General features: G+C 38.9%; 4 protein-coding genes across 6 annotated transcripts in view; 3 read left to right on the top strand and 1 right to left on the bottom strand.

The window, feature by feature from the left end:
* tnpo1 (transportin 1) overlaps positions 1–6,234 on the bottom strand; it is a 24,774-nt gene extending 18,540 nt beyond the window's left edge. The window contains exons 1-5 of one of the 3 annotated variants that reach the window (XM_025062750.1): positions 5,823–6,234; positions 5,560–5,685; positions 3,715–3,790; positions 2,996–3,145; positions 2,458–2,564 (exon numbers count right to left, since the gene is read on the bottom strand). In XM_025062750.1, the coding sequence (XP_024918518.1) occupies positions 2,458–2,564; positions 2,996–3,145; positions 3,715–3,790; positions 5,560–5,664 (438 nt within the window). In that variant the 5' untranslated portion in view covers positions 5,665–5,685; positions 5,823–6,234. Of the gene's footprint in view, positions 1–2,457; positions 2,565–2,995; positions 3,146–3,714; positions 3,791–5,559; positions 5,692–5,822 lie in introns of all 3 variants that reach the window. The other 2 variants (XM_025062749.1, XM_025062751.1) reach the window with 2 other exon arrangements.
* A 2,580-nt stretch (positions 6,235–8,814) lies between these two features.
* Positions 8,815–15,961, top strand: LOC103389989 (MOB kinase activator 1B). Its single transcript, XM_008325660.3, has 6 exons — positions 8,815–9,124; positions 10,147–10,313; positions 11,721–11,814; positions 12,151–12,284; positions 13,827–13,990; positions 14,078–15,961. Exons 1-6 carry the CDS (start codon positions 9,111–9,113, stop codon positions 14,153–14,155), a joined length of 651 nt encoding a protein of 216 aa, XP_008323882.1. The 5' UTR covers positions 8,815–9,110; the 3' UTR covers positions 14,156–15,961.
* Positions 15,962–16,662: 701 nt separating this feature from the next.
* Positions 16,663–21,329, top strand: dck (deoxycytidine kinase). The gene is made up of 7 exons (XM_008325659.3): positions 16,663–16,926; positions 17,125–17,240; positions 18,700–18,893; positions 19,624–19,771; positions 19,989–20,104; positions 20,370–20,469; positions 21,069–21,329. Exons 1-7 carry the CDS (start codon positions 16,800–16,802, stop codon positions 21,093–21,095), a joined length of 828 nt encoding a protein of 275 aa, XP_008323881.1. The 5' UTR covers positions 16,663–16,799; the 3' UTR covers positions 21,096–21,329.
* A 1,234-nt stretch (positions 21,330–22,563) lies between these two features.
* The window catches only part of LOC103389987 (electrogenic sodium bicarbonate cotransporter 1-like), a 36,821-nt gene continuing 32,958 nt past the window's right edge, over positions 22,564–26,426 (top strand). Inside the window, exon 1 of the mRNA XM_008325658.3 lies at positions 22,564–22,932. Within this exon, the coding sequence (XP_008323880.1) occupies positions 22,913–22,932 (20 nt within the window). The 5' untranslated portion in view covers positions 22,564–22,912. The remainder of the gene's footprint in view (positions 22,933–26,426) is intronic.

Genomic DNA, 26,426 nt, shown 5'->3' with positions numbered 1-26,426 from the left:
GACATCAAATACTGGAGTATGACTGTTAAAAACATGCTGAGTACAAGGTGCACAGGACCACCTGTTATGACAACTCTGTACATACTGTACACTTTTAGTCAATGAGAATCACCAGCTTTTACATGGCTCCCATTCCGACAAGGCATAATGTGTCCAAACACTGACAGCCAAGGAATACGCTCCCGAAATAGAACGTCCTAGTGGCAGCAACGGTGAGGATTATTTAGAGGTCTCCGTGGCAACGTTCAAGCCCGTTTGGAAAATAATTTGCTATGACAGGTATCCACTGGGTCTGGTGCTCCCATTAACGAGGTCTGCAGCAGAGCGATGGTGAACTCTGGTATATTCTTCAGCTGAATAAAATGCTTCTCAAGGCTGAACCTGATTAGCTGGAACGACCGAGGAGAAACACCATGTCAAGCTGTTGAACAGCAGCTGACATCACATAAAAGGGCTTTTTTTAAAATACTCAAAAATAATGAACATTTAAACCAGGATGATTCACATTCAAGAACATTTCTGTAGATTCAATTCTGCAGAAAGATTTAAGTAAGTAACTAAGTGAGCATGGAATGTTTTTTTGTTTTGTAGATTCAATTCTGCAGAAAGATTTAAGGCTCCTGGCTAAGTGAGCATGCAATGTTTTTTTTGTTTTTTCAAATTGATACATTGTCAGATGGCTTGCTGACAAACAAACAATACCACTGGAAGTCAGGGGGGGCAGTGTTACGCAGTTTAGCTCATGTGCACCAATGAAAGGAACAGCGAGAAGTCAACAACAGAACAACAAGAGAACTGCAAAAAAAAAAAGGCAGAATAACCCTTTTTGTTTTGTCTTAGATAGGAGTATCTATATATTCTGACTGAAAGGGAAATAAAATTGAAAATCAGTGAATTTTTTTATCACTGTGGCACAAATTTCATTTTTTATTAATTGGACCAACTTTGCCCCTCATGGTGGGCCGCCCCACACTTTAGGAACCGCTGTGCTGTAATCTCACAAAAATTTCCAAAACTGTAGGAATAAATGAACTGTCAGAGGTTACAAAATATTGTCAAAAAATTCCAAAACTGTAGGAATAAACTGTCAGAGGTTACAAAACATTGTAAAAAAAAATGGTTTGAATTAAAAAATTAAATATTGTAACTAAGGCTTGTAATCACTATATGTGAAATTACTGTAAATGTGTTTTTTTCAACTTATGATTTACTTTAGCCTCATAAATCACTTGACAATCAGAGGATCCTAGCAGCCAACAGAAGGTGACAAGGCCAAACTGTGCCCCCGCCCCCTACAGGACGTGTGTGAGACTCAGCAGCAAACGATCCTGCATTAAACAAGGAATGGAGGCCACAGACCCCCAGTGACCACAGACATGGAAATAGGCAACAAAAAAAAAAACTGACCAGCATAAATGATAGCCTTGAAAATCATCAGAAACTACTATTGGATTAACATCGAGATAGTGCCATCATGAACCACTGGGGTTCATATAATATACAGTACCACCGCCAGGCTGCCTGAACATAAATACACTTTTCTCCGTGATATGTCCAAAGTAAACCAACAAGAGGAGCAAGTGCTGAAATGGAATTGAGCCCAAGACCAAGTTACCACGTGGAGACTCCAGACAGTGAGGGGTAATCCCACTCAGATAACATTTCCAGCAGCTGAATTTAGCATGACAGCTTTACATGCTCTTCAATTTGTCCTCCCCTGGAGGAATTCAGCTTTATTACAGCGGCTTATGTCACAGGCACATGCAGCTGACAGTACAAACATGGCTGACCCGAATATATTAGGGATGACCAATATTAGCGTACGGAAATGTGAGAAAACCCAATAACGCAATGCCTGGGTTTCGTCAAATGATTTTTTTGGGGGGAGAAACAGCTGTATATGAGGGTAAAGGCCTCTAGATGGCAGCATTGCAGCTCATTTTATTTATCTATTTTAATAATCAGGGGATTGTATGCAGAATGCTGGTGCCAGCAACTCCTACAGTGGTTTGTACAGAAAAATAAATAAATATTACCAGGCCTACATTGCTATCGGTTGATATTGGAATCAGAAAGTGTTCGGACAATATCTGCATATCAGATATCGGCAAAGGAAAAGAGCTTAGGTGCATTTTTTTCTGATTTGAGATTGTGCTGACTGTGTACATTAAGGATGATTAACGATGTAAAGTCAAAAACACTCGAGCGTTTCATGTTCACAGTCCAACAGGCCCGACACAGTTTTACAGTATGCAGTAATTATAGCATTACACATGGTGACCTGATTCGCTCATAAATGATCGTATGCATATTTTAAAGGCCGAACAGCTCGGAAGGATGTGATGTGCTCTAAACAAAGAGAAGCCTTGTTATCTGGATCTGGGTAATGCTTTTTGCTCAACAGTCGTCACAGGATCCCAGCAGAGTTGACTCACACCACTGTTCACACCATCTCACCTCACATGTGTTGTAGTCTTCAGAATCCAGCAGCTGACAAAGCTTAGGCAGAAGCTCCGGCCAGTTCTGGAGCTCTCCTTTGGAGGCGATCGTGGTGATTAGGATACCTGGACATGAAGGGGTTAAATGTTGGTGAGAAAGTGAGGCAGGACTAAAGGATGGTCACAGACTGCTCTGTCATTCATAACAGTTTTTAATAACTAGCTGTGAAGCGATCAAATGTCAACCCTGCTGTCTTAACTGTGTAACATTTACTACAAGTGTACTATTACAATCTCTGGCACTTCCCAAGTCAGTATCACGTGTATTTTTTTTATCCAAGAGTCGGTTCCGAGTGAACCTTGAAAATATGAAACCTATCTGCCAATAACCAAATCAGTACCAGAACTGTGCATTTCATTAATTTATTATAATTAAAGCTATAATTTATGAATAATTACACAATTGACGAATTCTACTGTGTTTCCCATCACTATGATAACACATGAGGGTTTGGTGACCAGACAAAACCAGACCCCAACCCATGAATGCTACATACCCACAGTGGCCCGGATGAGGGGAGATGAATCTCCAATGTTCTGGAGACACTCGTTCTTGATGAAATCAGAAACACCATTGGGGAAGTTCTGATAGTGGGCTTTGACGTTGTTCTTCAGTATCAGACCACTCAGGGACCGCGTTGGTTCATCTGTTCAGAGTGGAGAGACAGCACAAGAGAACTGTAAAATAAACACGCGAGTTGAGTCACAGCATAGATAACAGTGCAGTGATTCAATCACCCAGCCCTTCGCAGACATTAGATTTTTTTATTTGAGCAGATCGCAGTCGCAAACTACAACCAGTTTGGTTTGTAAAAATATTCAATTAAATCTTCAAAATAAGCAAATCTGTTTCTTATTTAAAGTTAATAATAGACAAAAGATTATAAAATCTAGACTCCCCTACCTTAGATTAATTAACTAATTAATTCATTTGGAATAGTCCAGACTTGTTAAATCTGATCTCCAGGAGATGCTGTAACAGCATTTACCATTTGGGTCATCCTCTGAACAAACACATTGAGCCAAGAGCGGCGTGATGCCAGGAATTAGGTTTAAATTTAGTACGACCCACATTCTGAGTGCCACCTCATCTGTGGTAACAATGCCATCTGGGCAGCAGAGTCACGGCTTCACAGGCCCACTGCCTGTCTGTTACATAATAATAATTGCGATCTTTGCCCAGGAAATGGATTAAAAAAAAAATCATGTTTCCTACCTTCAGATTTGAGCTTTGTTAAAACAAATATTAAGTAGTTGTTGAAGTCGGGAAACTGGTTCAGCTGCTCCAGTCTCTGGGGAAGATGGTTGAGGAAAAAAGGGGTGTTTTGTGTACATTAGACATGTTAAAAGGTCTGTCAGCACCTTCTAATGGTAATTACTGAGTACTTTCTGAACTGGATGGGTGAAGAAAGAGCAGGTGCCTGGCCTAATCGTTGCTAATAATCTACTAGTTTTCCCACATTCTGCTCCGTCTTAAGTTAAAGGGCTTTCTATATTGAAGGTCTCAGTATGTGGAAGACTTACCCTGTCAGGTAACATTTTGACTAGACCAAAAGAAACATTCAAGACATGCTAGTACTGTTTAATTGCTTTGTTTGTTATTTGACCCACTTCAGACCACGCCCAGGTAAACTGTGACTTTGTTATTGTTATTTTTCATCACTGAATTGTGTAATAACTGTTGATAAATGTTGGCAGTTCATAATTGACATTAACATTTTATGTCTGAACATGAAATAAACAATGAGGAAATACATCTGTGTAGCAAATTTTTATGCCTCAAAACCCCCCAAAAATAGTAATATAAACAATTATACTATTTTAGCTGCGAGTGTGCAAGTATTCACTGGGTAAATACATAGGAATTGAGCAAATGTGTTTGTATTTAATTACTGTTTATAAGTGTTTAATTCTGAGAGTTACATTAAGTAATTATCCTTTAGCATGAAATTACTACAACAAATAAATACACCCAAAATTACACGCAGTTAGAGAACGTTTAACACATCCGTTATTTATTTAAAAAAAAAAACACCCATATGGGATCACACAAATCACATATTTCCTATTTTTATTTTTTTATTTCCTGAAGCGAACGTGTTCTGCCTGAACACCAACGACCACAACTATAGCTAACCACTGCCATTGTTTCCCAAAGACTGGGTCGTGACCCTCAAGTGGGTCAAAAGAGAATTATTATTTTTTTGGGTCATCTCGCATCATGTTTCCCAGGAGTTTATGAATAATGTCTATTGACTTGGGTCGCAAAGGTTTGTGAAAATATGGGTCCCCTGAAAAAAAGTTTGGGAAACACTGTCATATACTGATCATCGACTATAATTTTCACATTATAACCATTTTACAGGCTTATACAAAATGTGACAAAGGGGGGGAAAATCATTTCAGCTGCAGTGCTGTTTCCATCTGAGGGGGGAAAAACACTGGACAAACAACAGTAATGAACCTCCAGACGACCGTTTCTGATTCCATACCATGTCCAGTCCTATAGCAAACGTGTAACAGCAGCAGCGGAGCCACTTTACCGTGTACCACATTATACCTAGTGTCCACATCATCAATCACGCGGCGTGCGTGATGTTTTGACAGGCCAGACTAAGGGACGTGGGGTAAACACCTTGGTCCACTGTTACTTTAAGATGACGGTGTGGATGATATACAGTACACGGTGCTGATGGAATTAGCTCGTTACTGATGCAGACTAATTCGAGGTGATAGAGGGCGTTCAGGGATGCGATTACCCATCGGAAACCTCAGCGCTGGTCTGGTGTATTGATGTATCATAACACAATAACAACACAATGGTCAATACAATGACAGCGACTCGGCGACATTTAGCAGCAACGCGAGGCCCCGCTTTGTTAGCTTGGATTAATATCAGGCACAAACAACAACAACCACTTAGTACCAGATTATTACAGTGTCCGCCACCAACAGCACCGCCACCGGCGGTACTGGACACGGCCACAGCTATTCTATCGAGCCTGACAGACGGTGCAGAGCAGCACCGATCAATAAGACAGTGTGGCTGCGTAAAGGATACTTGTTGGACGGATCTCTGTGTGGACGTGTCTGGAGACTGAGACTCTTTCAGGAGCTGTAAAATCTGTCGAAGTCCCAGCTCGTCTGGCTTCCACTCACACTCCATCTTGCTGTACTGCTGCTGCTGCTGCGTATAAAGACAACATGAAGTGACACGGATGATTTGTCAGCACAGCCACTCACCTTACACCAGTCCTTTAAGCAGAACAGCGAGACGGGGCTAAAAGACAGGGCCGTGCCGTAAACAATGACAGAGGCGTTTACCTGTGTCGACCGACTCGCTCGAGTGTAGCTGGCTTTGTGCTGAAATGTGACGGTCTGTCTGGCTTTTCAGGCATGGGCCTGTTAACAACAGGAACATCCGTTTTCGCAGCAAGCTGAAAAAGGCTGCGGGCCATACAGAGCAGCGTCGCATATAACTGGCTGCCCCGTCACTTGACGCACAGCCGAGGGGTCCTAGTGCAACCCTTTTATTTACCCGGTATGTCCACCAGTCATTAAAACGTTTTATGTTATTACTGCCTGTAACCAATAGCAACAGAAACACACAACGCAAATTCACTGCTCGTGAGATATTTTTGGACACTGTATATAAAAGGGTGAACATTTCCCGACAGCGCTTATTCTTCCGAGAGCAACTATGTGGATTTTGAGCAAAATGGCGACATCTAATGGTTATTTGGGATGATTCCACTCAAACGAGGACGTGTCTTCAAGTCAATGTTTTTAAATGATGATTTGACCTTGTAGGACGAATCGAGAACATTGTTGTAAAGGTGTGAAACAATACATTTAAAAAATAAAATGTATATAATGATGGCTCCTGCAATCTGTTCAGGAGCCACTGTTCAAAAATAATAAAATTACATTGATTCTGTCTAATTTTTTTGTCAGGGTTTTTGGACAAATCTTTTATTTTCTGTCTAGTGTGATCTAAAACTATTTATTACAGACATATATTATTTATGATGCGATATGATGATGATTCATGGTGATTGTTCATTGAAAATGGTTGCTTAGAACAACAAACAATCTGAATCTCTCAAAGGCAGGATTTATTGTTTTCATTTTTACTATGCCAACTTCAGGTATTGCAACAGGGGCTATAAAGTCACAGTAGTGACTTATACAGTGCATTATTGTTACACTATAGGTATAATTTATTGGGCAATATTGTTTGTGCAAAGAATAGGAAATGTGATTGAAGTGTTAGTATTTCTCGCTTGTACCCTCTGTACAGTCCACTTTGGTTGTGACAGGTGAAAAGGATGCTGCAATAATCCAGTAGATGCTGAAACAAAAGCATGTATTGACTTTGTTCTTCTAAAGGTTAAAACTGATTATCTGATTCAGATAAATAATCTTTAGCCAAGAGAAGAAAAGTGCTTGAAGTGAAAGCAAGACAGACACAAAAATCTGTTCCAGAAAGACCACTTTGTACATTTCAGCAGTAATTGGTAATGTACCTGCTTCTTGGAGCACAGCAGCATGTTATCAGTAGTAACCATGGCAAACAACACAGCTCTTCTTGGTGCTTTGCAACAGTTGGAATCCATTATTTTGCTTTGGCTCTTTCTCTTTTGTGGCACCAATCACTGCCAGTCATTACACAAATCACTGAAAAGACTTAAATTGGTCCTATGTTTTTTTGCAGGCAAAACCTGCCATAATTTGGTGTTTCTTTGTTTGTCGTCACTTCCAAAAGTCTAAGAAACTCATGTTAAGACTTGCCTTCACCATCCTTTTATGTTGTGTTGGGCTCAAAAGTGCTGAAAATGGATGGCATCAAAGCACACCAGTTGCCTTAGCAACAGATGGATATTTTTCTACCCTTTATCTTGCCATCACATTCATTCTTGAAATAAAAAAATGATGAAAATGTTTTTGCTTAGTCCAGCCACATGTTTGGATTAAACATTTATTGATGTTGTTAAAACTGTTACATGGTTTTCACTTACAACTAGAAAGGATATGACCACATGTCAGCCAATTAGAAGATGTTCAAATCGTAAGTATCTTAAATCTTGGATTGATGGATTGTTTATCTTGAATTTGGCTTGGGATGTTGCAAAAATGAAAAAAAAAAACATATTAAATAATTCTACGTAAAATAGTAAGTATCACATTACCCAACAAATTTGTTGGGATCAATTTCCTTGACATATCATTGATTATAACAAAGTAAAAACAGTGGAAAAGTTGGAACCAAATGATGAGTCATCCGTGTTTGATGTAGTTTGAGAGATGTTGTTGACTGATACAGATTAAAGAGAAAGTGAATGTTTCTCAAATCAATGTGCTGGACACAATACAGTTAGAACAATGTGCTGGATTTAAGAATGGGATTGAGTAAATCATAATAAATGTTATCAAGGCATGAAGTTCTTTAACAGTATTTGAGACATAGATTAAAAAGACATCATTTCAGTGTTAGGAGTTGTTTGGGGATCGAATCAGTGGGTGTTGGTGGACCAGACAGATCAGGGCTGCTCCTTCGTCTGGTATCTTATCCATCATCACCAAACACCTCAAGTTCATTTTGATTGCCATCTCCCCGCATTTTGCTGATTGCTGTAATTCATAACTCACTCTTCTTTGAAAATCTCTGCAGGGACTCTCTGTAGTGTTTTGTGAAACACTGGCACACAGGTTTTCTGTGTGTTTGACATAACCTGGCTGTCCTGTCTCTTCCTTCCTTGTCCAGCCTGTTTTGTGTTTATGGCTGCTCACCTTTGCTGGTCAGCTCCTCCTCCACTCAGTCTGGCTGATGCTTGGGATTGCACTATGACGCAAGGTCAGTGGATGTGCTCATGTTGTCAGCATAACAAACGTGGCACACTGTACGCTGTAGCTGGCTTCATCACCATGGTAACCTATCCTTAGCTCACGGCATGAGACCATAATAAGGAATTCTTTATAATAAGGAACATGTCAATTTATTATAGCCTCTTACTTTAAAAAACTATTATTTGTGGGTTAAGTAAACTTGCAAAAATTAATATTGTACATTTTCATATTGTGCAAAGAAACTTACAAGATCATAATGAGCAATTAAATATCTATCTATCTATCTATCTATCTATCTATCTATCTATCTATCTATCTATCTGTCTGTCTATCTGTCTGTCTATCTGTCTGTCTGTCTGTCTGTCTGTCTATCTATCTATCTATCTATCTATCTATAACGATTGGGTAATAAATGAATTTGCAATTGCTTTCCAATAGATGGCAGCAAACCGCGTTTGAACTGCGTGTGGCGTAGTAGAAGAAGCATAACATTCAGTATGCTGCTGCCTCTCAGTGTATAACAGCAGCCGGTGAATAAGGGTTTATCAAATATTATTTAAAAATATTATTTTATTCTCAAGTGAGCGGATATTTATTAAATTCCAGCTGTATTTGTTGAGTGCTTACCAAAAAGACTCTGAAACGAAGAGAAGAACCGAGGGCGTGAGAGAAGAATTTAGTGGTGTGTCAAACAGTCTCTTCGCTGTCTGAGTGCACTGTTCCCTACCATTTGCCGGAAGACTTCTCTTCACACCTTGGAGAAATATGAGCTTTCTTTTGTAAGTTGAAATTATTCTGTTACATCGTGTGCTATATTGCTGTTCCGCTTTGTACTTGAAAATGTCGGTAATACTGGATACGTATGTTGAACTTGCTAGCTAGTAGCTTGGTTAATGAGCTATAGTATGGGCTGCGTCTATAACCGGGGATACTACTCGCCTGGCTGGTTCAATTCGTCTTGATCTGTGGAGATATTGTTGTTATAAATTAAAGATTCGGACTTGGAGTAATAATAAATTACGATTCCCGTTGTTGTGTTGTGCTCCGAAATGACTCGTTCAAAATTAAGTCCTAGGAGATTTTAACTGTGAGGTCCACACAGTCTCGGCTATGAGTATTTCCTGGTGTTACTACTTTGTGTCCACTGTTAGAACCAACCAGAACCCGTCAGATAATATCGGATTTGGCCATTTGTCGAGTAAGAATAGAGTTATGCGTTCCCCTGGACAAGAGAACGGTTCAATTGTGTAAGAACCTGAGCTTACAAAAGCATGTAAACGCCATTGTAGTTACTTCACGTTATGGAAACGTCACTATTGAATGTTCTAATATAATACAGTTTATAAGGTTAACTCCATAAACGGTACCACTTAAAGATCCACATGTTTATCGTTGCTGTCATTTATCACCTTATGTTGGGTTACTGTGGTTCTCCGTTAGGAACTGTTTGTATGTGTTGAACTTGATGATCTACCACACAAGTTAAATGGAAAATCTTAGTGATCTTACACCTTTCTTTTGGAATGTTAGTCATCCTCGGTTGAAAGGAACCATTTTAGTGTGTTACCAACCACACTGTGATGATTCACTGCCTGTTACTACTTCACTTCCTCTCTAAATGCTGCTCAATATTGGGCCCTGTACTCTTGATCACACCAAACATATCAACATGAATTGTGAAAATGATTTTAATCTCAACCCTTACATGTAACTGGGCCCACATCAGGGCAAAGCCGTGATTTGCCAACACTATTGACTCCTTTCTTGTGTATTTCTTCCTCTTTTGAAATGTGACTCACAGTGGAAGCCGTTCGTCCAAGACATTCAAGCCCAAGAAGAACATACCGGAGGGTTCTCACCAGTATGAGCTGTTGAAACATGCAGAGGCTACACTGGGAAGTGGAAACCTGCGCATGGCAGTCATGTTGCCTGAGGGAGAAGACTTAAATGAATGGGTCGCAGTCAACAGTAAGTGCCAAGTTTACTTAACCCCACCTCCTCTTGTGCTCCCTCGATTATACCATTTTTTAGTTATCATTCCTGGAAGAGATATTTGACACTTGCACTAATATTTTTAAATCATCTGTCACGTACTCTTTCTTCCCACTTTTTTATTTATGTTGTTATATCCTCAGTCGAACATCTTGTTGCTCATATTTCAAAATTCCAAATCAAATATCACTTGTGTGGTTGTCAAGAGTATAAGACCGTGGCACTGCTCCAAGGACCATGGGTGTTCATTCTGGAAATTCACTCTGAATGTTAAACAGACTTTATTGTCCGTGCTGAAAGCCGTCTTTACTTTCCTCCAAATTGCTGCCCGGAGAAAGTTTATTTCGTCTCACGTCCAATGTCCTCATGGGACGAAGTTCCTTTTACTGCTATTCTACTAGTTCTCTCTAGTTTTTTGTTTTAAAATGATTTATTTTTCCATTTATCGGACAGTTTTGAAATGCATTCAAAATTGGAACAAAAGTATTTAAACTTTGTGATTTTAATTGTAATTAGTTCCTGGAAGGATCTATTGTTGCTTTGAATGAAGTATATGCATGACACAGTTACAGTACAGTGTGACCAGAAAGATTAGTTTAGGATTCATTTACTTTACCAGCGTTGCATGACTTCTTCTCTTGTTTCATCAAAGCTTTGTTCAAACTGCTATTTACTAGTTTGTGTAATACAAGCTGCTCAAATGACTCGGTTTCTAAGTTTGTCATTCTATGTCAGGTTTCTTTTTTCATTTTACGAGACACAGTTTCGCCTTCTTTTGATAGTGAGAAAAGGAAGAGATCAGAGTTGACCTTATGTAACAGTTTTTATGCAACATTAACTTGAGGCATTAACTGAGAACCTACACAGGCAACTTGAGGCATGTTTGTCTTTTGAAGTTGTGGCTCCCATCTGAGCACTCTCTCTATTTTTTTCTTTTTCTTCCTTTAGTGTTACACTCTCTAAAGAAATTCCCGATCGCTTCAGCATATTTATTTTGCTTGAGTATTGATTTTGAAAAGTGAAGAATTAACAGCAGTGAAGTACGCCCCCTCTTGACACCAGTACATAGTGCCTGTGCAGCTGTCCAGTATTTATTTACATCTATAATTAACGACATTAACACTGCCAGCCTTCTTCATAGAGCTGAATCAAGTGATGGAAAGGTTGTCTTTGAGCACCTGGGACTGAGTAATTACAGAATATGTGACTGGTCCGTGGGCCGGTCTGTGTGCTGGTCTCCAGGTTGATCTATGAGCTGGTCTGGGTGATACTGTAGTAAAGGGGAGAAGGGATTTTTAGAGAATAATGATTCCAGTTTTATCTCTGGTTGTTCTTTGTTTCACGCTCTCTTGGTTTAAATTTGTTTTGTGTCCAACCTTTCAGCTGTGGATTTCTTCAACCAGATCAACATGCTGTACGGCACCATCACAGACTTTTGTACAGAGGAAAGCTGTCCAGTCATGTCTGCTGGGCCCAAGTAAGTTCAGAATCAAAATCATCAAAACACAAACTGTGTTGTTTTCCGTCTTTCGTCTGTCTGGCCTCAGCACTTCATTGATCAAACACGGCCTGGTCTGATTTGAGCTCAGCTACTGAACACTTGACATTAGAAACCACCCAGCACTGTTTGTCTGAAGTGTGGCCTGCTGTTGCCAGGCTCTGCAGACTCTCAGTGTGTTTACTCAGCCTGTGTGTTGACAGTAGTGTGTGCCACCACACTCACTGTGTGTTTATGAATCTGATGCTTGACTGAACTAACAGGGTTGTGTGTGTGTGTGTGTGTGTGTGTGCGCGCGTTGTGTGTTTTCTTTAGGTATGAATACCACTGGGCCGATGGAACTAACATCAAGAAGCCCATCAAATGCTCTGCTCCCAAGTACATTGATTACCTCATGACCTGGGTTCAAGACCAGCTGGATGATGAGACGCTGTTTCCATCAAAGATTGGTTTGTTTGTTTCATTTCTCAGAGTCTTTTACACTTTACTAAACACTTTCCAGCACAGGCAACATATTTTCTTAATGAACACAGGATGAGTTCATGTTCTTGAATCACTCAATCTCATTGACAATATATTCAACAATATCACAGATAACAGTAATATCAGTGGGCTGCCTGTCTGTTGATATGGTGTTTACTCACCAGTCCTCTGCATTTGTACTAGCACTAAGTAGTTTGTGTGGGTTGCAAAGACTGACACTGAGAATTCCCCCATTGTGGGATGAAAAAGATACTTTTATTATTGTTTTTTTATAGGTTTGACATTTGAAATTATAAAAGAATACAAATGGCCCATGAGGAAACTGGATTTGAACCAAGTCTGAAAACACAAGGGTACTGATTTTTGTCAACAAATAATTATGTCAGTGTGTAATACAATTTTCAATCAATTCATATAATATTCAAGAAGTAGAGAAATCTTGATTTTTCTTTTGCATTTGCACTGTTTACTACAGTAAACCTCGATTAAAACATGAGATTGGTCTGTACTGCCTAGTGATGCCAGGAGATGGCGTTTAGCTTCTATGATCCTTTTGGGGTTGGGAAACCTAAAAAATATATTTTTATTTATGACAACACAAAATAGCTCAGACAATATAAAATATCCTTAAATATTGGATTGAGTCTCCAATGGTTTTAGTTCTTATTTAAATAAATAATTTCCCCCATCCACATTTTAAATAATAATTGGTGTCTGAAATCAGGGTAAAATGTAGATAAATGCACAACTGTAGATACTTGGAAACAAAATCATTGACTTTGTGTCATTTATAACCTCGGATCAATGAATCTATTTCAGCTTTTTTAGCCTTTAAAAACATCATTGCACATGATCTCCCTACACTTTACCTGACACAGGGCATGAGCTGGATCTGTGTAGCAACTTCCGTTGTTTGCTTTCACCTCCAATCATGCTGCAGCCTGCCTGTTAACACCTTTAATCCCAGAGAACATACTTTTAGTGTTGCTTGCTGCTTTGGCTTTGTTGTTTTTTCTGGAGCCTTTTGACTCAGTTTGTTTGACCTGCAGCTACATACAGATATAAAAGGAATCTGGAGCTCATTATTTTATCCTTAAAGGAATAACAATATTTATGTGCTCCGTCAAACATTAAATATTTAAAACACTAATGTCAAACCTGTGGCCCGTGGCTTGAATCCATCCCGTCACGTCATTTTATGTGGCCCACCTGACCTTAACATGTATTTGTCTTTCTTAACATAAAAGTCCATAGTTTAGAGTCTGTACCAATGTTTACTGGATGCATGAGTGACATAGATACTTATGGACACTGTGTGAGTTCAGACTTACAGCATAAATTGAGTTATGCCACGCCAAAGGAACGGAATTCTGACATAAGTCGAAGATCCGCTCTAACCCAAATTCCATATTTCTGACCGTTGTCAGCACTAAACTGATCAATAAATGATAATCATGTTTGGCCCACAACTTATACTGTTGTTTTTTATGTTTTTTTTTTATCTTTAGGTGTCCCCTTTAAGCGAAACTTTATGTCCGTGGCAAAGACTATTCTGAAGCGCCTGTTCAGGGTCTACGCCCACATCTACCACCAGCATTTTGACTCTGTCATGCAGCTGCAGGAGGAGGCTCACCTCAACACGTCATTCAAACACTTCATCTTTTTCGTTCAGGTGAAGAATCTCAGTCATGTCTGATTTTGACATTCATAAAAGTCCAACTTGAAGATAACGTTTGTTTCTCTTCCTTTGTCTTTTCAGGAGTTCAACCTCATTGAAAGGAAGGAACTGGTTCCACTACAGGAGCTGATTGAAAAACTCACCACTAAGGACAGATAAGCAGCAGTGTCACCTTTATGTTGTTGGTTTTCTAGTTTTTGCACAGATACCCGCCCCAACCTGGCTGTACATATGCAGTATATACTATATTTCCATATGGGGGATTTTTGTAAAAGGCCAGGAAACAGGAAGGGTCTTGATAGAGTTAAAGCACCAGAACCGATGCTGTCAGGGATAACTCAATTGAACAAACCACAGATAAAAAATATTAGATACAAAGATTTTTAAGTAGTGAAGTCAGACCAAGTATTCAGCAATGGCTAATTTTTTGAATGGTGTAGTGGAGGTGGTTTATTTCAGAGACTTTTTTTCACAGGGAGAATTGGGTACAACAACAGTTCATTAAAATAGTTAGTAATAGTTTATATCGGCCTTTTACTGTAGGTCTGCTCCACATCAGAGGCTCATGTCATGAACCAAGCATCATCAGAGCAGCTGAGTTTGTTGCTGCTCACATCTTTAAACACACAAAAATATCCCAAGTGCCTACTATGGCTCCTAAATGCCCATTGTCAACATTAACCACCAGACGACGAAGGCCATTTGTATCAGACGGAACACTGAAGGAAGCTTCACATTTGTGTCCTTCTTAGACTCCCTTTCTACTTGTGCTGTACATTTGTTACTTCCTCTTTTGGTCAAGCATATCCTTTTATAGTTTGCATCTCTCTGCTGCCTGTGTTGTGCAGACCTATGATGAATGAATGTGTTTTTTTCCAGATGTATAGTTAAGGCCAGATTATTGTCATGTTGTAGGAGGGTCTGTAAATGAACTGAACCCTATTAGCCTTTTCTAGCTGTTCCTGTTGTACTAGTTTTCTGCCCGATATTGTAAACCGCAGATACATTTTAGATTACGTCCTCAAGGGATCTGGAAACTTTTAAATGTATATTAAGGTCAGTAACTTAGTCATAGGTACTTGAAAGTTTTGAAATCAGGATTTCTGAAGCATCCCTCGTTCTCTTTTAAGCCATAAAGCACTTTGAACGTTTTTTCCTGACCTCTCGTTGCCTGAATGTTTATACTGCGTAGACCATAGTTTGTGAGAAGCCGTATCACGTGACTGATGAGTTTGTTTTCTCTCATCTTTCCCCATGTGAATGTTGAATTGCCTGTTCTTCTCCGACATGAGCGACACATCAGCACAAGTGAGATTTTCAATGCTTTTGTACGGTCTGAGAGGTTTGTCGCTGTGCTCGGATCGGCAGATGCATGTACACTTTCCAAATCTCCCAATTGTAGATGACTATGCAATAATTGCTAGAACACTAAAAGGTTTGATCGCTAAAACACATTCAATTTATATCCACTCATGAGTTTCCTTTCTCAGTATTTAAATTTCCGTGTATTTAAGACGTGACAGATTGGCGTCTCGTTCTGGTTCAGTTTCAGAACAGGTTTTATATCTGATGTTTCAGAAGTGTTACACTTAACTGCACACATGTAAATACTGAAGTTTCCAGAGAGCGAGTGCTTAGTTCTTTGTTAGAAAACACTGGGAGTCTTTTTAGAGGCTGCCTCCCCCTTTTCTTAGTTTGAATATGAATTTCAGTTTGTTTTACATGTCAGTATCCTTTTCACTAACATAGCTAAGTACTATGAATGTTACTGCTCCGTGGAAATCAATCAACCTGAATGCATCCTTGTTTTGTTTTTGTTTTAATGATGATAACAACGTACATCCTCCTCAGCTGTAATACTTTGATTCAATGTTTGTACATAAAGGCTCGGTAGGGGGTTTTCATTGCTACTGAATTGATTTCTGCTGTTTACAAGACAAATAAAGTTGGTCTTGAGTCTTTAAATTGTCTGTGTTTGTTGCTTGTGCAAAAGTTTTAGGCTGGTTTGGAAACAGGCCTTGAAGACAAAAATAAAAAAATACTTTCACAGAGTTTCCAGTAAATTAACAAATTTCAAATCAGTATTGTGACAACTGAGTGACACCTGATTTTCATACAAATAGTAGTAATAATAGTAGCAGTCCTGTTTAATCTTGGTACAGTGACAGTTTGAGTATTTGAAGGATCATTGTGGTTTTAAAACCACACTTTGTCCGGTTACATAATGACATCTGTTGGCTAAACCAACCTTTAACGAACTGGTGACGTAATTTCATTGTGATATTTCATAATAAGAGGTACTTCTGGTTTTTTGTTGTTTTGGACATAGATAATACTAGTAATAAAATTTATGACGTTTATATATATATATATAATACACTGGGACACGTCTCGTCATGATAATGTTAGTGAACAAAAGTGTTGTTTATTTTAGTTGCAATGCTATATATGTGATGTGAAACATCTGTATTTAATTGCATATTCGCATTTCCACTTCGCTTTCAACACAAACTTGTATACAGAAAAATTAAAGCCAACTTTCTGTATGTTATTGTTTAATAATATCATTGATCACAGACTAACGTATCCGTCAATAAGGCAGAGATACAGCCCTGCATTAGGGAGCAATTTGGAAACGGGGCGACACCTGCTGGAGCCACAATGGCAGCTTCAGCGGCCGCCTGTTCCGGGGCGGGGACCGTCAATCTTTGACGTTTGTTGCCGCCAAATTTAAGGAACCGAGAGGCGCGCGTTACCGTGAAGCAGCTGCACCAGTACTGGTCTGTTGATTTATTTAGCAAAAATGTCTTACACTTCCAAGAGACCATGTCCCGATTCACTGGACTGTTCTATGAACGACTCTGTAAGTGACTCACTGAACGACTCGATGGAGAAAAGAATAAAGCGGATTTCAGTGGAGGGAAACATTGGTGAGTGCAATACTCGGCTTAAACCATTTAAGAACGCTATTTAAGGATTTAGCTAAAAATGTGCATCTGTCAAATACAGACTGTAGATAAGTAAATATACTTAACTCTGAGTTAACGAACTAACACCATAAACGAAGGTTGTATTTTAATAATTGCCCTCTGTTATGTGACTGAGCCGTGTCGTGTTTCTGTCCTTAGCGGCGGGTAAATCCACATTTGTCCGCCTTTTGGAGCAGGAGAGCACAGACTGGGAAGTAGTACCAGAGCCCATCGCCAGGTGGTGCAATGTCCAAACAAACGGCAATGACTTTGAGGTAGTGTTCACAATGTGCCATCACAGGTTATTAAATAAAATACAAAGAAAAATACATTAAATCTACATATTAACATAATCTGAAGATATTTGTAAATGAAACAACATTACACCAGGGAAGTTATTTATCCAAGTTGTTTTGGTATTCAGAAACGGGTGTTTGTAAACCGTGTAGCTAAACTTTAGCTCTCAGAAAAAGCCTTCAGCCACATTATTATCATTTCGCTTCAGAAAAAAAGTTTAATATGAAAAATATGTCGAAGAAATTCCAACAACTTTACAAATGTAAACAACGAAGATAAATAAATAAGACAAACAAAACACAGTACCACGTAACATCTTATAATACCATACATTTATTTATTTATTTATTTATTTGTCTTATAATACCATACGATATCGATATGGTAGAAATCGTTTTTATGGTGATATTGTATATGCAGCGACAGACCATTAAGGTTAATTAAAGTTCGATATAAAGTGCATTTCAGTCATTTAAAAAAGGATAGATTACTAATTATTATTATTAATATATACTAAGATTATAGTTATCATACTATCATTAGCTGCATGGAACTAAAGGTCCTTGTTTACTGAGTGGCGTTAATATACATTTCTATTTTGTTTGTTCAACATTTCCGCCTAGATTGGGGAAATGAACTCGTTTCTGTGTACATCTGTAGTGGGGGTTTTTTTTACACTCGGTGTGTAAAACTAGATTTAGCTTCTTAGCAACCGCAAACTACACCCGTTCATTAATAGGAGATTCTTCATCTGTATTTAGAGTGCAGCTGCCATAGGTCTCCATATCCGAGCTGTAGTCTGTCATGTTACTACACACACACACACACACACACTCACACTCACACAGGAAACAGATGGTCCCACTGGTCAGATGAACATGCCTTCACCACAATAGCAAGCATCTCCAAACTCATTGCTGTAAACCTCTATATTCACGCCCACTGCTACTGTGGGTGTGAAGATAATCTGAAGATAAGATGAGCTGCTGCTTTTGTGTTTGCAATCCACTGTTTTAAATCCGTTCAAGTATTTCACGATATACAACATAGTTAAGTTCGAAATTCCACCTTAGCTGTTAATTTACTCATAAGCCTTAGTTGGGTAATAACTGTACCGTGAGTGACCTAGTTTTTAGTCTTCATGGTCGACTCTTATTTTGCTTCAGAAAATGGGATGTTTATGAGTAACGAGTGTAAAATCGACTCTTATTTTGCTTCAGAAAATGGTATTTTTATGAGTAACGAGTGTAAACATAAAAATGTCCAACTCAGTTAAATTAAGTTTCCTTTATATGATAGTCAACAGGAAAAATGACACATTTTGCACAATAACAGAAAAATCATATTACGGGGTCAAAAAAAGAAGAAAAAAAGAGGTAATTTTTGGTGAAGTCTGTGTGACTGCAGCAGATGTACTGACGGTGTTAAAACCCCCAGGAGCTGACCACATCTCAGAAGAGCGGAGGGAACGTCCTGCAGATGATGTATGAGAAACCTGAGAGGTGGGCCTTCACTTTCCAAAGCTACGCCTGCATCAGCAGGGTGCGTGCCCAGATCAAGTCGGCAAACGGGAAGCTGAGGGAGGCAGAGAATCCTGTGCAGTTCTTCGAGCGATCTATTTACAGTGACAGGTATAAAGGAAACACATGGTCTTTAGAATCAATGAGTGGGATTTGTTTTCTTTGACAAGTTACAACTTCGGAGCTGTTGTAGAGACTTTTCATGGGCCAATATGGCCAAAGCTACGTGTCTTCTAATAAATAGCACATAGCATAAAACTGACGCAGGTAAACAATACTTGTGTTTAAGCAATACATGAACACACTATTGTGATTACTCATAATTAATAATCATATAATGAGGTAAATAAACATTCCCAACTATGACAAAAACATTATCATCTGTATATAACAGAAAGACGAGTAACAGCAAGTAGCTGTATGTGTTTCGCAACTGTTTTTATTTATGACTGATCCAAACAATGATATTATTAATATGTAAAAATGTCAAGCAAAATGTACAATAGTTTAACAAAAAATTTAGCTTCATAAAACTGGTGGCCCACAGTAATGGCCATGTGTCTTGATGGTGGCTTGGAGAATGTGTTAGCTGAAGCCCTTGTTTTTGCTGAACTAATGAATTAACGAGTTAATATATATATAATATAACACATTTTAGCTAAAAAATATATATATATTTGCCCACTCATGTGATTAAATATATCAAAAAATACCAAAAAGAAAAAAAAAGAAAAATCAATAAATTCCTTAAATATTCTAGTATTTGTTTGTTTTGTTATATCTTCTGTTTAAACTAAATTTAAAAAAATGTCTTTTTTCTTTCTCGACACTCGTGTAACAGGTATATCTTTGCAGCCAACCTGTATGAGGCTGAGTGTCTGAATGAAACTGAATGGTCTGTGTACCAGGATTGGCATGGATGGCTGCATAGCCAGTTTGGCAAGCACATCGAGCTGGACGGTATCATCTACCTCCGAGCTTCACCTAAGGTACACCTCTCACCAGCTCCGGCCTTTTTGTCATTCATTTTTTCCCAAGTGCAGTGTTTTTGTTTTGGTTAAACGGTTCAGTTAATCTGAAGTCAGGTGTGAAATATGCTGACTAAATAAAAGCTGCTTTGGTGAATGTAGAAAAACACAGGGCAGCATTTAATGGCCGAGTCTTCTGATCTTACATTGGAACGTTTTCTCTTCTTGTTTTGCACAGAAATGTTTAGAGAGGCTGCACCTGCGAGGCAGAGCAGAAGAGCAGGACATTCCTCTGGAGTATCTGGAGAAGCTCCACTTTAAACATGAGAGCTGGCTGCAGCACAAGACCATGACGTGAGCAGAACCAGGATTTTATGGCAGCAGTACGCAACATGTTTATGATAGAAACAGGGGGCGTCCGTAGTGTTGTTACATTGTTTATTGTGTTCCTCATCTTAGTTAAAAGAGAAAGACACTCTGATAAGTCTGTGAGACTGGGTTTTTGGTTCATATGAGTTCAATAAAACAAACACGTGTTTTAAAGATGTCATGAATGAAGACAGATGCTGACTTTTAAATGTCTCTGACACAACATGTCTGCATCCTGTCTGCTCCACAGAATGGAGTACGACTACCTGAGTGATGTGCCAGTTTTGACCTTAGATGTGACTGAAGAATTTAAGGCAGATCCCACAAAGTGTGCTGATATGATTGAAAAGGTGAGTGGAGAAAACGTCCTCCTGATCAGAGATGGTTCATCCACAGTCACAATGTTTTAAGATTTTAGGCCAATAACATACAATTAGAGCAAGGGTTGACATAACATCCAATCCTTATAAGTAAATGTATTATATGTATATTACATGTATTTGGCATTTTGACTAACTATTTAATAAATCCCAGCCATTAACTGGAATGCATTGATGAATGTAATGAGGGGAAGATGGATACAATTTTCCTGCTTTGCCTTCTCTGTTTCTGTATCAGTGAAGTCACTGTATCAGTTAGCTGTTGATTTTTAGCTTGTAAGTGTCGTCTTCCTGATACTAACACAAGCTCGCACTGAAAAGCACAGGTTTCAGGTATGTAAATGAGGCAATGGAATCTGTTAGGGAAGCAGTTTCAAGTTAATGCTAAACCTCCACCACCATTCAAATGTCATTACCAAGAACCTTGAACTTTTTCACAGTTGACATAAGCAGAGCGTGTCTTATTGTAACAAGGGATGACGGTAAAATACAAGACTCAAACATCACAGTGTTTGATGTTAGTTGTAAGTGGAAACACTAAAAGTCTGGTGGTTGTTGTTCTGTTCCAGGTGAAAGAGTTCCTCAGCACGCTATAGAGCTAGGACCGCGCAGACTGTACGACAACGGCCCCTAAATGCTGACGTGGCTAGAATGGGATTTTCATTCTCATTTTTTGTTTGTTTGTTTTTACTACAAACAACCTTGTTTATATTCATTTTAAAGTTGTTTTTTTAATAATATGTATTTTTGTATTAATGCTATTGTGTGCAAATGACTATTTATGTACATTATCAAAACTCCTGAGAATAAACTTGTTCTGGTTGACACTATTTTGAGCTGCTCTTTCCTTATGCACCTCACTGATGTGAGCGGTGACAACTCCCGTAAGGCTTCGGCTTCACAAGACTGCCCAGCAGGTGTCAGTAATGTCCACGGAAGGTGCTTCTCTTTACTATTCTGGACTGCTCAGCTTTACCAGGTACCTTCAATGGGATTAAACTTTTAACGCCTTTATAATTACTGACCAAAGAACAGAATGCACAAGCAGGTGGAGCCGATGAGCTCTTCAGTGCACCACAACGACGAAACTTAGGACGAAACTCCATGGAGTTATCATAAAAACCAGAACTGTAAAATTAATTGTACAACTTTCTGGTTCAGTGATAGTCATAATATATGTGTGTGTCAGTCATCAGAGTACATTTTCACTATAATTAGCAGGTATTTGGGTTTTAATTGCCAAGGCTTTGTTTTGTTTTTTTCCAAAGTAAGCTTGTCTTAACAGCATAGCATAGAAATATATAGTGTAAGAGACATTGGTGGTGATAATGATTGGTAGTAGTTAAGTATTTCAAAGTAAAGCATAAAAAGTGACATAGAGCAACCTATAATGTGTGTGTAACATTTATATGTATATGTATGTATGTATTCATACATATATATGCATATATGTATTTTATACTGGTGTATAAATATGTTTATATATATATACTGTACATATGTATGTACATACACACATCTTTGTAATTATATGCTTATACAAAATGTTTTTGGCTTTTACTTATGGTTGGAAGAGAAAATAATATATATTCTATTTTACAAAATGTTTTTGGCTTTTACTTATGCTTGGAAGAGAAAATAATATATATATTTTCTATTACTAATATATATGTCAATTACTACATTTAATGACATCATACAAATGTGGTTACAGGGACATGGGTTTTTTTTAGAGGCCACGATGTTTTAGAATCTGTTTCTTATATAAGTTTAAGAGTTTAATTGTATGTTTTTGATTGACTGACTTGGGCAGGTTTTTCTTGTAAAGGAGATTTTAAATCACAATAGAACTTCCTGCACAAGCAAACTCAAACAAAAGAAGTAAAAAAAAAAAAGTACCTGTTAGGGATACAAACTGGAGGCAGCAAAGTCGACTACTTAGAGTGTTACCTCACCTCCTGCGCCCTTTGCCTCCCCCAACTCCTCCTCCGCCTCCTCTGCCTCCTCCTCTCTCCTCGGTGTCGTCACTCAGGAGGAGGGATGGCACTTTAAATATGGAGAAAGACACGCTGCGCTCCCTGAGTCCCTGCGCACGCTTCCAGCGGGACACACAAATAGTCGTTTCTTCGAGACTGTGTGTGACCAGGACCAGGCTGTTATGATGATGGACTCTGTGTGTGTGTGTTAGTGTCCCAACTGTAGAGGGTCGACAGTGAAGCCCGGGAAGAAGTTTCGGTCCAAAATCCTGGACTCCTCCTTTGTTACACTTATCCTGTAGAGAAGTTCAACAGTTGGAGGTGGTGAAGGTCTTATTTACGCCGACAGCCGCCGTCACTTTGGCTCGTTTGTCTCTTGGAGGAAGCTGAAGGACCCGTGAGCCCCACGCTGATCACCTGTGAAGAGGTTTTCTACCATGACTTCCGACAAAAACAAGTAAGTTTCTGGTGTCTTCACTAGTTTCACGGTTTATGCACAGGCTTGAACTGAAACGTCCCACTTCCTGGCCAGGTGGAGTAACTGAATAAAAACAAAGCAGGTAAGAATCATTCTTAGTTTTAGAGTTTAAAAGTCAACAGTTGTTGGAGTTGGATTTCCCCCCCACCCCCATGTGTCTGTGCGTCAATAAGTGACTCATGCATCTGGGCTCGATCAGTCCGTGTGTTCAGTGTTTTTATACCCCCCCACAATCCCACCGGGAAACTCCTTGAATCACCTTAGTCACTGTCCCGGCCGTGGTGGCAGAGAATGGCTGCTAATCCATTTTCCAAAGACCTGTCACTCTTAATTAGTCAGACACAGACTCGAATCTTCCGAGCGTCAACGCTGCGTGGAAGCCAGGCTTCTCAGACCACATGGTCTTTGAACTGACACCCCGAAAGTGCACACTCGGCACACGTCACCCTGCACTCCCACTGGTTATTGCGCAACGACAGCATATGTATGTGTATATATGTGTGTATATATATATGACATCTGCCACCATTTTTAAACAGCAGACAGTTATGGCCTGATTTTTTTTGTAGTAGTGATACATTTATAGAATCATGTGTATTTCCATAAATTATATATTTTTTTTTATCAAGTCCCCCACCATCATATATTTTAAATATGGAAAATATTTAGGTTTTTTTTTAGCGACACTGATTAATATTTAGGTATAAGTAAATGTGCAGTGAGTTGACCACATGGTGTAAGAGGGGTTATTTCCTCTGCCTTACAGGAAAAAGATTAGTGGTTCAATTTCTCTATGGAGTTTCCATGGTGTTCTTCCACTGTTCAAATACAAAACAGTTAATTGGACAATCTTAAATGACCATGGGTATGAAGGTGAGTGTCATACCCATGCCCACCTCTTCCCCCTGTGATGGACTGGTGTCCAGGGTGTACTTTCCGGGACTCAAAAAGTGCTGAACAAGCACTTTTGTTTTCTCTTATCACTTCAATTCTCTCTTAATGAAGTAGCTTGAATCTCATTTAGCCTTTAGCCAGTTCACACCAGGAGTGATCCATGTATTAGTCAAAGACAGAGACAAAGTTCCACTAGAAGACTGTGCTGGTACCAAACACTAGTCACAGTGCGTCATACGTATATTTGCTGTGGTGTATTGGCGATGATGTTGATGATGATGATGATGATGATGTAATGAATCATCTTTAGAATCCATGTATTGACCGAAAGTGCCACGTGACAAAAGTCTTCATTAAACCGTGGTATTTATCTCCACTTTGTTAGCACATAATTTAAAATGGCTCAAAACAGCCACCATGAATGTCAGATTATGTCTCATCTTATTCACCTACCACTTCATTTTCATTGGTATTTTTCTCAAATTTCCCTCTTAATGTGATGACATCATGTTTGAGAGAGGAATTTCACACCTGGAATTTCAAAACTCCGCTCTTACAATGATCAGGAATATACGCTCCATAGGAATTTATTAGGCGTAGACTTAGCCAGGTTTACGTCGGTGAGTCAGCAAGTCCAGGATTTATTCAGGATTTCTACAGAGACAGGAGACGTTTTCAAAGTGGCTTGAACTAGGGTTTTGAAAAAAACATTTGTGTGACAAACCTTTGGGCTGTTTACCTGCTATTTATCTTAGCTTTGACATGCTAATACTTTAACTATAAATTTAAATAGACCAACATTGACATCCTACCTAGAGTTTCCACTGCACTCTACATGGTATATGACAGGTTGTGAAATCCAGTTTGCTGTGGGGAAATGGCCGTCCCTCCTCTTTGTATGAGTCTTACACTGGATGTTGATTGGAAATGCTGAATAACCCTTTGTGCGCTGCTAAATGATGCAATGCACAATTAAATGTCATTCTCTTCCTCATCCTGTCTAGTGTGGCCAGAGGAAGTTCCCTGAGTGTTCCAAGACTGACAGGTTAATTACATTTAGGCATTACCTTAGAAACAAAACCTGACGAGTATGTGGCAGGTTGTGTTATACTTGCATTTCATTGGCCTATAATCCAGTATATATTTATATTTATATATATATATATATATATATATGTGTGTGTATCTATGTATATATACACACGTATGTAAATTTAACTTAATGATTGGGTGCAGTTTGTAAACGATGCAGGTTTTGACACTCAGGTTTTGATGCTCAGTTGACACACCAGGGCTGTGATAAGAAAATCACCATTGTAACATCACTGCACCAGTCTGAAACAGTGTTGGCTCTTCTGTACTCACTGTACTCATGTTGTTTATGTGAAGGTTTTACCCTGCAATCTGAAGGCCTGAGCAGAAAACGCTTTTTCTGTTCTTGTCTAATCTTGGTGAGCCTAAAGTGAAGGCCTGGATTATCTTTATTACCCGAGAGAGATCGGAATGGTTCAAATGTTCCTTTATACAAGGTCATCTAATCTGAACTGTTTACAGCTCCTTCAGACCAGGCTGACAAGTGCATTTATCAGATCTCCAGAAGTTCATTTTTTAACTTTTGACCATGTTGGTAAACTAGTCTTGGTACACGGCCTTTCATACGGTGATGGTCCCAAACATATGTGGTGAACAGACCCGATCACTGATCCTCCACCCATAGATAGGTTTATCTCAGCTCTGAACCTTGGAGTAGTTGACCGTTGTGTGACCTGTGCAACACGTTCCTCTGACCCTCCTCTGCCTTTGATTTTCTTTTTTCTTTTATTAATCTGGTAATGGACGTCACAGCAGGAAATGAAATAGATCAAGACAAACCCTGACATCCTTCACCCCACCGGATCATATCTGTCTTGAGCTTTCAAAAACAAGTAACACATTTGATGTCTGGTTTTCCTCCAGCTGTTAGGGTTTTACGTGAGCACGTGGCTTTGAATTTTCTGATCTAAACCATTTTTTTTTTTGCAGCGTACCATCTCACAAACCAGTTCAATGTCTGCATTTATTACCACGGGGCAATGGTCTTGTCTACAGTTGGCAGTAAAACCTGCAACACCAGCCCATCATCGCCTTCAGGGTGGCCACGAGTTAGCTGGTGTTTTCATCAACGTTTTCATCACCTTTCCATACACATATATGTAATACACATATAAGGACAAGTCCAAAAGATCTAAAACAAATTTAAATAGATATAGATATATATATATATATATATATATATATAGATATAGATATAGATATATATAAGGATGACAAAGCACCACATTTCCTCTGATTCGAAACACCTGCTACTCTGCCTCATCTAACGACTGAAATAATTTCTTTTCACATATGCTTTGTTTTTGAAAAACAAAAAAATTATCTCATGGATCCTCTTCAAACCTGATGTAACGGATTTCAGAAAAAACCCTGATTTAAAAAAACAAAACAAAAAAACCACACTGTTCACCACAAAGATGAAGATTAAATGATAACACTGCCTGAGAGAAGTCAAATGAGTACTTATAAATTAATAATAAAGTACA

This window comes from Cynoglossus semilaevis, chromosome 14 (genome assembly GCF_000523025.1).
Source record: "Cynoglossus semilaevis isolate Cse_v1.0 chromosome 14, Cse_v1.0, whole genome shotgun sequence".
NCBI classification, from domain to species: Eukaryota; Metazoa; Chordata; class Actinopteri; order Pleuronectiformes; family Cynoglossidae; genus Cynoglossus; species Cynoglossus semilaevis.
Note: the sequence above shows the minus strand (reverse complement) of the source record. Positions and strands in the feature narration are given on the sequence as shown.

What these genes read in the sequence shown, in the direction of transcription:
- LOC103389989 (XM_008325660.3), top strand. An exon ending in GCTGTTTCCATCAAAGATTG is followed by an intron (nt 12,285 to 13,826) that starts GTTTGTTTGTTT and finishes TTTTATCTTTAG; the next exon opens with GTGTCCCCTTTAAGCGAAAC. An exon ending in ACTTCATCTTTTTCGTTCAG is followed by an intron (nt 13,991 to 14,077) that starts GTGAAGAATCTC and finishes TTGTCTTTTCAG; the next exon opens with GAGTTCAACCTCATTGAAAG.
- dck (XM_008325659.3), top strand. Translation starts at nt 16,800, where the DNA reads ATGTCTTACACTTCCAAGAGACCATGTCCCGATTCACTGGACTGTTCT. An exon ending in CGATCTATTTACAGTGACAG is followed by an intron (nt 18,894 to 19,623) that starts GTATAAAGGAAA and finishes CTCGTGTAACAG; the next exon opens with GTATATCTTTGCAGCCAACC. An exon ending in CTGCAGCACAAGACCATGAC is followed by an intron (nt 20,105 to 20,369) that starts GTGAGCAGAACC and finishes TCTGCTCCACAG; the next exon opens with AATGGAGTACGACTACCTGA.